The 12289-nt window shown below is 34.6% G+C and overlaps 2 protein-coding genes across 2 annotated transcripts; both read right to left on the bottom strand.

Annotated features, from left to right (window-relative positions):
* Nucleotides 1-3466: 3466 nt before the first annotated feature.
* On the bottom strand, nucleotides 3467-3880 carry LOC121782734 (zeaxanthin 7,8(7',8')-cleavage dioxygenase, chromoplastic-like). The gene has a single exon (XM_042180684.1). It carries the CDS (start codon nucleotides 3878-3880, stop codon nucleotides 3467-3469), a length of 414 nt encoding a protein of 137 aa, XP_042036618.1.
* Nucleotides 3881-5924: 2044 nt separating this feature from the next.
* LOC121782733 (zeaxanthin 7,8(7',8')-cleavage dioxygenase, chromoplastic-like) lies at nucleotides 5925-6338 on the bottom strand. Its single transcript, XM_042180683.1, has one exon. The coding sequence runs from the start codon at nucleotides 6336-6338 to the stop codon at nucleotides 5925-5927; it is 414 nt and encodes a 137-aa protein (XP_042036617.1).
* Nucleotides 6339-12289: the final 5951 nt, after the last annotated feature.

Below are 12289 nucleotides of genomic sequence, written 5' to 3'. Positions count from 1 at the left end.
GTTTTGTGAACAAGAGTGAAGTGTTTTGTGAACAAGAGTGAAGTAAAATCAGAATAAGAGTGATGTGTTTTGTGAACAAGAGTGAAGTAAAATCAGAATAAGAGTGATGTGTTTTGTGAACAAGAGTGAAGTAAAATCAGAATAAGAGTGATGTGTTTTGTGAACAAGAGTGAAGTGTTTTCTGAACAAGAGTGAAGTAAAATCAGAATAAGAGTGATGTGTTTTGTGAGCAAGAGTGAAGTAAAATCAGAATAAGAGTGATGTGTTTTGTAAACAAGAGTGAAGCAAAATCAGAATAAGAGTGATGTGTTTTGTAAACAAGAGTGAAGCAAAATCAGAATAAGAGTGATGTGTTTTGTGAACAAGAGTGAAGTGTTTTGTGAACAAGAGTGAAGTGTTTTGTGAACAAGAAGTAAAATCAGAATAAGAGTGATGTGTTTTGTGAACAAGAGTGAAGTAAAATCAGAATAAGAGTGATGTGTTTTGTGAACAAGAGTGAAGTGTTTTCAGAACAAGAGTGAAGTGTTTTGTGAACAAGAGTGAAGTAAAATCAGAATAAGAGTGATGTGTTTTGTGAACAAGAGTGAAGTAAAATCAGAATAAGAGTGATGTGTTTTGTGAACAAGAGTGAAGTGTTTTCTGAACAAGAGTGAAGTAAAATCAGAATAAGAGTGATGTGTTTTGTGAGCAAGAGTGAAGTAAAATCAGAATAGAGTGATGTGTTTTGTAAACAAGAGTGAAACTTGGTTTTTCTTTCTTTCTTTTAAATAATAATTCTTTTATATTATATAAATAAATCTGTAGAAATCATTTAATCTAAATTGAAGTAATCACAATTCACATATAATAATTGATTGCCTTCATTTCATACATAATCAAAACTAATGCAAATAAACCCGAATGCCTCAAACTCAGGGCAATCAAAACTCACTGCCTTTTGTGAATTTTATGAATCAACTTTAAACTAAGCAAAAAAAACATCATCTCCTCATCATCGCCCGCCCTAATTTCCAGCATCTCCGCATCGAGATCGGCCAGCAAATTCGTTACAAATCCACAGAATTCGAACTCCATGCCTATTGTTTAGCTAACTGCGCCAATTTCCACCCTACCGCTGCAAGGCATCGCAGTTATCGGGCACCGGCGAGTGCCACGGCGACCGCGGAACTGGCGACGGCGTTGCTGCTGATGATGCATCAAAATCCGCAACTCCTCCTCCAGGCTGCTCCGGAGCTCCCTCTCTAGCTCCACGTTTCTCTGCCGAAGCGCCTCCGACGCATCACGGTGGCGGTCAGAGATCGGCACACGGTGGCGGTCAGATTGTGGAGTAATTTGATCGCAGATTTGCATGTTTTGATCGCAGATTTAAATTAAGAAAGCAATTTCCAAAATTACCCTCAGCATATTTTCTAAAATTAAAATAAATAATATTTGTTCCATTAAGATGTGTGGCTGAGATTTGTTCTCTAGTTATACACTTAAGATTAGTTATATCTTGATCACTACTATATATATATATATATATATATATATATATATATATATATATATATATATATATATATATATATATATGTTAGTGATCAAGATATAACTAATCTTAAGTGTATAACTAGAGAACAAATTTCAGCCACACATCTTAATGGAACAAATATTATTTATTTTAATAATCTAAAATAGGCCAAGGGTATTTTTGGAAAATACATTATGAAATTCAAAATCACGTTTCATTTCCTTCCAGATTTCCTTCCAGATTTTCAAATCTCCTTCCAAATCTCCCTCGTAATCTTAGGTCTCGAAATTCCCCAATAGCTCGAAACCACAACGCCACCTTTCTCGGCCTTCTCCTCCGGCGACTCGCTGTTCTTCACCGATGAAGGCGGCGACGATGTAGGCTCCGCCGCCGAGCTCATCATCCGCCTCCACCATATCAACGCCGCACTCATTCATTGATATTGAATGAGAGATGAGAGTTGTTCAAGTGTTTGTTGGAAGATTGTAAAAGAAAGGTGGAGTTGTGGACTGTCGACATTATGATAGAGAGATTATAATACAACAATGGATTATTTGCGCATTTAATTCCTATCAAACGCCAATTTAGTGCGGTCACAATAGGTTGCTTTTGTGATGGTGTATAATAGTAGTTTAGTAATCGTATAATACCCACAATTAGTGTTAAGTAATTATTACTATTTCGGTTAATTGTGTCTGCTACTGTAGCTAGTACATTATGGAGTACAGTATTAGGAGTGATTGAAGAATTATTTGCTCAATCAAATTCCAACTGTTGTGGTATAGTAGCTAGTTAGTATTCACCTAATAAAACTATTCATAACTGATCAGAGAATTCAGAATGAAAAATCAATTAATATTACAGCAGCAAAGGAGCTGCAACATATACACAATCTCATGCATATATGTAATGTAACTACTTGCAGTAACAAGACTAAAAAAGACACACTGATAACTACTTCACTCTTGTTTACAAAACACATCACTCTTATTATGATTTTACTTCACTCTTGTTTACAAAACACATCACTCTTATTATGATTTTACTTCTCCTGTTTACAAAACGCATCACTCTTATCATGATTTTACATCACTCTTGTTTACAAAACACATTACTCTTAGCATTATTTTACTTCACTATTGTTTACAAAACACATCACTTTTGTCTACAAAACACATCACTCTTAGCATGATTTTATATCACTCTTGTTTACAAAACACATCACTCTTAGCATGATTTTATATCACTCTTGTTTACAAAACACATCACTCTTATTCTGATTTTACTTCACTCTTGCTCACAAAACACATCACTCTTATTCTGATTTTACTTCACTCTTGTTCAGAAAACACTTCACTCTTGTTCACAAAACACATCACTCTTATTCTGATTTTACTTCACTCTTGTTCACAAAACACATCACTCTTATTCTGATTTTACTTCACTCTTGTTCACAAAACACATCACTCTTATTCTGATTTTACTTCACTCTTGTTCACAAAACACATCACTCTTATTCTGATTTTACTTCACTCTTGTTCACAAAACACTTCACTCTTGTTCACAAAACACTTCACTCTTGTTCACAAAACACATCACTCTTATTCTGATTTTACTTCACTCTTGTTTACAAAACACATCACTCTTATTACGATTTTTACTTCACTCTTGTTTACAAAACACATCACTCTTATTCTGATTTTACTTCACTCTTGTTTACAAAACACATCACTCTTATTCTGATTTTACTTCACTCTTGTTTACAAAACACATCACTCTTATTAATATATTTAATTACTCAAATTTCAATAATGCCGAATTCAAGCATGGCAGAAACAGAAGAAAGTGGCATCGGAGTGATCGATAAACCGTGTCATTATTAGTTGATGGCTAACATATTTTTAATCACTTAATTGTAGTTATGGTTAAATGATTAATTAAGCATCCAACTCACTAATAACATGCCATTTCATCCACCACAACCATCTCCATCGTCATATCCGCACAATCAATGTTTTCCATCAACCGATCCACTGCCGCCGCATTCGTCTCCACCACGCACACCGTGTCGCCGCCGTCTTCATCCCACGCATTCACGCAGTGCAGCGGATTAAACCCCGCAGCCTCAATCCACACGCTCTTTGCCTCATCCTCCGCATACTTCGAAATAACCCCTAATCTCGCCACCTTCTCCCGATCCACCCCCACCGGCGACCTCCCCCTCACAATCAGCCACAGATCCACCACGATCTGCATATCCGGTATCACGGCGTACTTCTCCGTCACCGCGAAGTCGTGAATCGACATCGGCCTCTCTATTGAGTTTATAGCCACAGATCTGTACTTTTGACCATAGTACCCATGCATTTTTATTATATTGTAAATTTATGATTAATGGCACTAATATCTCCTTAAATTCAAAAATTAATACTAGCCCTTGATTTTTTGATCTTGTGGCTATGATTTGTTCTCTAGTTATTTGGTTAAGGAGTATTTGCCATAGATCACTACTCTAAATATGTTAGTGATCAAGATATAACTAATCTTAAGTGTATAACTAGAGAACAAATTTCAGCCACACATCTTAATGGAACAAATATTATTTATTTTAATAATCTAAAATAGGCCAAGGGTATTTTTGGAAAATACATTATGAAATTCAAAATCACGTTTCATTTCCTTCCAGATTTCCTTCCAGATTTTCAAATCTCCTTCCAATTCTCCCTCGTAATCTTAGGTCTCGAAATTCCCCAATAGCTCGAAACCACAACGCCACCTTTCTCGGCCTTCTCCTCCGGCGACTCGCTGTTCTTCACCGATGAAGGCGGCGACGATGTAGGCTCCGCCGCCGAGCTCATCATCCGCCTCCACCATATCAACGCCGCACTCATTCATTGATATTGAATGAGAGATGAGAGTTGTTCAAGTGTTTGTTGGAAGATTGTAAAAGAAAGGTGGAGTTGTGGACTGTCGACATTATGATAGAGAGATTATAATACAACAATGGATTATTTGCGCATTTAATTCCTATCAAACGCCAATTTAGTGCGGTCACAATAGGTTGCTTTTGTGATGGTGTATAATAGTAGTTTAGTAATCGTATAATACCCACAATTAGTGTTAAGTAATTATTACTACTTCGGTTAATTGTGTCTGCTACTGTAGCTAGTACATTATGGAGTACAGTATTAGGAGTGATTGAAGAATTATTTGCTCAATCAAATTCCAACTGTTGTGGTATAGTAGCTAGTTAGTATTCACCTAATAAAACTATTCATAACTGATCAGAGAATTCAGAATGAAAAATCAATTAATATTACAGCAGCAAAGGAGCTGCAACATATACACAATCTCATGCATATATGTAATGTAACTACTTGCAGTAACAAGACTAAAAAAGACACACTGATAACTACTTCACTCTTGTTTACAAAACACATCACTCTTATTATGATTTTACTTCACTCTTGTTTACAAAACACATCACTCTTATTATGATTTTACTTCTCCTGTTTACAAAACGCATCACTCTTATCATGATTTTACATCACTCTTGTTTACAAAACACATTACTCTTAGCATTATTTTACTTCACTATTGTTTACAAAACACATCACTTTTGTCTACAAAACACATCACTCTTAGCATGATTTTATATCACTCTTGTTTACAAAACACATCACTCTTAGCATGATTTTATATCACTCTTGTTTACAAAACACATCACTCTTATTCTGATTTTACTTCACTCTTGCTCACAAAACACATCACTCTTATTCTGATTTTACTTCACTCTTGTTCAGAAAACACTTCACTCTTGTTCACAAAACACATCACTCTTATTCTGATTTTACTTCACTCTTGTTCACAAAACACATCACTCTTATTCTGATTTTACTTCACTCTTGTTCACAAAACACATCACTCTTATTCTGATTTTACTTCACTCTTGTTCACAAAACACATCACTCTTATTCTGATTTTACTTCACTCTTGTTCACAAAACACTTCACTCTTGTTCACAAAACACTTCACTCTTGTTCACAAAACACATCACTCTTATTCTGATTTTACTTCACTCTTGTTTACAAAACACATCACTCTTATTACGATTTTTACTTCACTCTTGTTTACAAAACACATCACTCTTATTCTGATTTTACTTCACTCTTGTTTACAAAACACATCACTCTTATTCTGATTTTACTTCACTCTTGTTTACAAAACACATCACTCTTATTAATATATTTAATTACTCAAATTTCAATAATGCCGAATTCAAGCATGGCAGAAACAGAAGAAAGTGGCATCGGAGTGATCGATAAACCGTGTCATTATTAGTTGATGGCTAACATATTTTTAATCACTTAATTGTAGTTATGGTTAAATGATTAATTAAGCATCCAACTCACTAATAACATGCCATTTCATCCACCACAACCATCTCCATCGTCATATCCGCACAATCAATGTTTTCCATCAACCGATCCACTGCCGCCGCATTCGTCTCCACCACGCACACCGTGTCGCCGCCGTCTTCATCCCACGCATTCACGCAGTGCAGCGGATTAAACCCCGCAGCCTCAATCCACACGCTCTCTGCCTCATCCTCCGCATACTTCGAAATAACCCCTAATCTCGCCACCTTCTCCCGATCCACCCCCACCGGCGACCTCCCCCTCACAATCAGCCACAGATCCACCACGATCTGCATATCCGGTATCACGGCGTACTTCTCCGTCACCGCGAAGTCGTGAATCGACATCGGCCTCTCTATTGAGTTTATAGCCACAGATCTGTACTTTTGACCATAGTACCCATGCATTTTTATTATATTGTAAATTTATGATTAATGGCACTAATATCTCCTTAAATTCAAAAATTAATACTAGCCCTTGATTTTTTGATCTTGTGGCTATGATTTGTTCTCTAGTTATTTGGTTAAGGAGTATTTGCCATAGATCACTACTCTAAATATGTTAGTGATCAAGATATATAACTAATCTTAAGTGTATAACTAGAGAACAAATTTCAGCCACACATCTTAATGGAACAAATATTATTTATTTTAATAATCTAAAATAGGCCAAGGGTATTTTTGGAAAATACATTATGAAATTCAAAATCACGTTTCATTTCCTTCCAGATTTCCTTCCAGATTTTCAAATCTCCTTCCAATTCTCCCTCGTAATCTTAGGTCTCGAAATTCCCCAATAGCTCGAAACCACAACGCCACCTTTCTCGGCCTTCTCCTCCGGCGACTCGCTGTTCTTCACCGATGAAGGCGGCGACGATGTAGGCTCCGCCGCCGAGCTCATCATCCGCCTCCACCATATCAACGCCGCACTCATTCATTGATATTGAATGAGAGATGAGAGTTGTTCAAGTGTTTGTTGGAAGATTGAAAAAGAAAGGTGGAGTTGTGGACTGTCGACATTATGATAGAGAGATTATAATACAACAATGGATTATTTGCGCATTTAATTCCTATCAAACGCCAATTTAGTGCGGTCACAATAGGTTGCTTTTGTGATGGTGTATAATAGTAGTTTAGTAATCGTATAATACCCACAATTAGTGTTAAGTAATTATTACTACTTCGGTTAATTGTGTCTGCTACTGTAGCTAGTACATTATGGAGTACAGTATTAGGAGTGATTGAAGAATTATTTGCTCAATCAAATTCCAACTGTTGTGGTATAGTAGCTAGTTAGTATTCACCTAATAAAACTATTCATAACTGATCAGAGAATTCAGAATGAAAAATCAATTAATATTACAGCAGCAAAGGAGCTGCAACATATACACAATCTCATGCATATATGTAATGTAACTACTTGCAGTAACAAGACTAAAAAAGACACACTGATAACTACTTCACTCTTGTTTACAAAACACATCACTCTTATTATGATTTTACTTCACTCTTGTTTACAAAACACATCACTCTTATTATGATTTTACTTCTCCTGTTTACAAAACGCATCACTCTTAGCATGATTTTACATCACTCTTGTTTACAAAACACATTACTCTTAGCATTATTTTACTTCACTATTGTTTACAAAACACATCACTTTTGTCTACAAAACACATCACTCTTAGCATGATTTTATATCACTCTTGTTTACAAAACACATCACTCTTAGCATGATTTTATATCACTCTTGTTTACAAAACACATCACTCTTATTCTGATTTTACTTCACTCTTATTGTGATTTTACTTCACTCTTGTTTACAAAACACATTACTCTTATTCTTATTCTGATTTTACTTCACTCTTATTCTGATTTTACTTCACTCTTGTTTACAAAACACATCACTCTTATTCCGATTTTACTTCACTCTTAGTTACAAAACACATCACTCTTATTCTGATTTTACTTCACTCTTGTTTACAAAACACATCACTCTTATTCTGATTTTACTTCACTCTTGTTTACAAAACACATCACTCTTATTATGATTTTACTTCACTCTCGTTTACAAAACACATCACTCTTAGCATGATTTTACTTCACTCTCGTTAACAAAACACATCACTATTAGCATGATTTTACTTCACTTTTGTTAACAAAACACATCAATATTAGCATGATGTTACTTCACTTTGAATTTCATCTTTCAACTTTGAATTTTCAATTTTGTGTGGGTGAGAAATTGGGGGAAGAAGAAGACGAAGATTTAGGAGGAAGGGTTTCAACTCCCAATATAAGGATTTAGTAGTGTTCTGAATTCTCGGCCACTGTTCTCTGATTTTTCGGCAGCCCTGAAAGAGTATCACACTAGCACCCCTTTACCAAGTCGTATAAGAGCAACTTTCCAGCACTTGCAAAATGGTGTCCCAGATGCACTCCGGTGACATGCAAATGTGGAGGCAACTCAGGCAACTAACTATCAATGAATTGGTTTTATTGTATTGAATATACAACATAATGAGCTTATGAATAAACTACAATAGTGATTCAATCTATCCAATTGAAACATTGATTATTTATTTTATTTTATACATAATGAGCAAATCAGAATAAGAGTGATGTGTTTTGTGAACAAGAGTGAAGTAAAATCAGAATAAGAGTGATGTGTTTTGTGAACAAGAGTGAAGTGTTTTCTGAACAAGAGTGAAGTAAAATCAGAATAAGAGTGATGTGTTTTGTGAACAAGAGTGAAGTGTTTTCTGAACAAGAGTGAAGTGTTTTGTGAACAAGAGTGAAGTAAAATCAGAATAAGAGTGATGTGTTTTGTGAACAAGAGTGAAGTAAAATCATGCCAAGAGTGATGTGTTTTGTAAACAAGAGTGAAGTGTTTTCTGAACAAGAGTGAAGTAAAATCAGAATAAGAGTGATGTGTTTTGTGAACAAGAGTGAAGTAAAATCAGAATAAGAGTGATGTGTTTTGTGAACAAGAGTGAAGTGTTTTCTGAACAAGAGTGAAGTGTTTTGTGAACAAGAGTGAAGTAAAATCAGAATAAGAGTGATGTGTTTTGTGAACAAGAGTGAAGTAAAATCAGAATAAGAGTGATGTGTTTTGTGAACAAGAGTGAAGTAAAATCAGAATAAGAGTGATGTGTTTTGTGAACAAGAGTGAAGCGTTTTCTAAACAAGAGTGAAGTAAAATCAGAATAAGAGTGATGTGTTTTGTGAACAAGAGTGAAGTAAAATCAGAATAAGAGTGATGTGTTTTGTGAACAAGAGTGAAGTGTTTTCTGAACAAGAGTGAAGTGTACTCGGAAATGATGTGGAGGAATTGGCGAAGATGCCGTTTTGATGAAAAGCTGTTGTCGTTTACTCATTTTTCATTTTTTAAATTCATTTTTCTGCCCCACAAAAGCATTATTTTACTTCACTCTCGTTTACAAAACACATCATTCTTAGGCATGATTTTACTTCACTCTTGTTTACAAAACACATCACTCTTGGCATGATTTTACTTCACTCTTGTTTACAAAACACATCACTCTTGGCATGATTTTACTTCACTCTTGTTTACAAAACACATCACTCTTGGCATGATTTTACTTCACTCTTGTTTACAAAACACATCACTCTTGGCATGATTTTACTTCACTCTTAGGCATGATTTTACTTCACTCTTGTTTACAAAATACATCACTCTTAGGCATGATTTTACTTCACTCTTGTTTACAAAACACATCACTCTTAGGCATGATTTTACTTCACTCTTGTTTACAAAACACATCACTCTTGGCATGATTTTACTTCACTCTTAGGCATGATTTTACTTCACTCTTGTTTACAAAAATCTTAGACATGATTTTTGTTTAATATATGATGCATTATTTTATAACGGGAAAATTAATGGTTCCGTCAAATAAGGATTGAAATATATCGAATATAAAAGTACAAGGACTTACTAAAACAAAAAAATTGTATAAGGACCTATTGAAATAAACAATCAAAGTAGAAGGATTTAAAGATGTGTTTTGTCTATTGCAAATATTGATTTTCATTTCCTCGCATAGTTTGCTCAATGTGTTATTTTAAAAATTGATGAAATTATAAATCAACAAATTAAAAGTGGAGATAAAATTGCTATTTTTAAACTCGTGTTATAATGACAAGTTTTAGAAAAGAAATTATGGAACAAGCAACTTATTTTCTTCAAATCTGTCGATCTACGCAGTTAGAATTTGGGAAAATAACTTCACTCATATTGTGATTTTACTTCACTCTTGTTTATAAAAAACATCACTCTTAGTATGATTTTACTTCACTCTTGTTTACAAAAAACATCACTCTAGTTTACAAAACATATCACTCTTAGCATGATTTTACTTCACTCTTGTTTACAAAACACATCACTATTAGTATGATTTTACTTCACTCTTGTTTACAAAAAAACATCACTCTTAGCATGATTTTACTTCACTCTTGTTTAAAAAACACATCACTCTTAGCATGATTTTACTTCACTCTGGTTTACAAAACACATCACTCTTAGCATGATTTTACTTCACTCTTGTTTACAAAACACATCACTATTAGTATGATTTTACTTCACTCTTGTTTACAAAAAAACATCACTCTTAGCATGATTTTACTTCACTCTTGTTTACAAAACACATCACTCTTAGCATGATTTCACTTCACTCTTGTTTAAAAAACACATCACTCTTAGCATGATTTTACTTCACTCTTGTTTAAAAAATACATCACTCTTACCATGATTTTACTTCACTCTTGTTTACAAAACACATCACTCTTAGCATGTTTTTACTTCACTCTTGTTTACAAAACACATCACTCTTAGCATGATTTTACTTCACTCTTGTTTACAAAACACATCACTTTTAGCATGATTTTACTTCACTTTTATTTACAAAACACATCACTCTTAGCATAATTTTACTTCAGTCTTGTTATATGGTCATCATCATCAGCTTCTATATATGCTTCATCTCTTCTTCCACTAAAATAATAATTGCAAGCAGTTTACAAGTATGAGATTCCCATGTTTTCTACTTGTGATCTACTTATTCAATTTTGTAAAAGCAGAAGAAACTCTAGAGACGTACATCGTCCAAATCGACCCACAAATCAACAATATTAATCAATATTCATTTTTGGCAGCCAATGTCGAGCTCCAGTCACGTCTTCTCCATCACTATAACCACGTTTTCTCTGGTTTCTCAGCAAGACTATCGGCAGCTGAAGTGAAAGTCGTGGCAAATACAGAGGCCCCCCTCCTCGCCGTCCCCAACCCCCTCCTCCGCGCCCCCTCCTCCCCCAACCTCGCCGATGTCCTCCGCTGCCACGTCCTCCTCGAATACCTCTCCCTCCCCAACCTCCGCTGCATCCCCCGCCGGCAAGCTCGTTGCCACTCTTCTCCAAACCTGATTTTGGCTATGCAATGACCATAATACCCCCGCCTTGTTATTATGGAGTAAATTTGTAATTGAGGGAACTAATTTCTCCTTAAATTCAAAAATTAATACTAGCCCTTGATTTTTTTGATCCTGTGGCTATGATTTGTTCTCTAGTTATTTGGTTAAGGGGTGTTTGCCATAGATCACTACCATATATATATATATATATATATATATATATATGCTCCCTCCATCCCATAGAGATATTTTTTTCCCATTTTGATCTGTCCTATAAAAATAACTCCTTTTTATTTTTGCCATTTTCTCTCTTACAATGTGACCTCATTCTCTTTTATATATAATAATACTTTAATAATTTTTTCTTTTTATATCTCTCCTACTTTATCAAATTTCACATTAAACTCGTGTCGTCCAAAGTAATGATCATATAAAAGTATAACTTATAAGTACTGATCTAAGGAAACCACTGCTTAAATGCATAACTAGAAAATACAAATTTAGTTCACTATAAGAGTGACTTTGTTCACTACACGAAGGAGTGAACCATAACGTTATTACAGTGAACTAAATCCTTGACGGAATAAATACTTCACTATAAAGGTATTTTGGCTCACTTCTTGTTTTTAAATTTATATTATAAACTAAAACACTCATAGTGAACTAGATCGTTTTAATCTAATGGCTGAGATTTGTTCTCTAGTTATGCACTTAATATTAGTTATACTTTAATCATCTTCCATAACGTATATTACAATGACTTTTTAAACTTATTTTTCATTACATTTTAAAACTTATGCAGGATCAAAATATGCTAAATTTTATAGGAAGTGGGAGTATTACAAGTTAACACAAAAGTCCACCCCTAGAACTTTTTTTTAACTGTTTCTACTTATTATTCCAAGTTAAAAACATTAAAATTTAGGTTGT

This window comes from Salvia splendens, chromosome 20 (assembly GCF_004379255.2).
Source record: "Salvia splendens isolate huo1 chromosome 20, SspV2, whole genome shotgun sequence".
Lineage (NCBI taxonomy): Eukaryota > Viridiplantae > Streptophyta > Magnoliopsida > Lamiales > Lamiaceae > Salvia > Salvia splendens.
This window is presented reverse-complemented; position numbering and strand designations above follow the sequence as displayed.

Bases quoted from the DNA above. Each gene is read 5' to 3' on its own strand.
- LOC121782734 (XM_042180684.1), bottom strand. From the start codon at position 3,880: ATGCATGGGTACTATGGTCAAAAGTACAGATCTGTGGCTATAAACTCA.
- LOC121782733 (XM_042180683.1), bottom strand. From the start codon at position 6,338: ATGCATGGGTACTATGGTCAAAAGTACAGATCTGTGGCTATAAACTCA.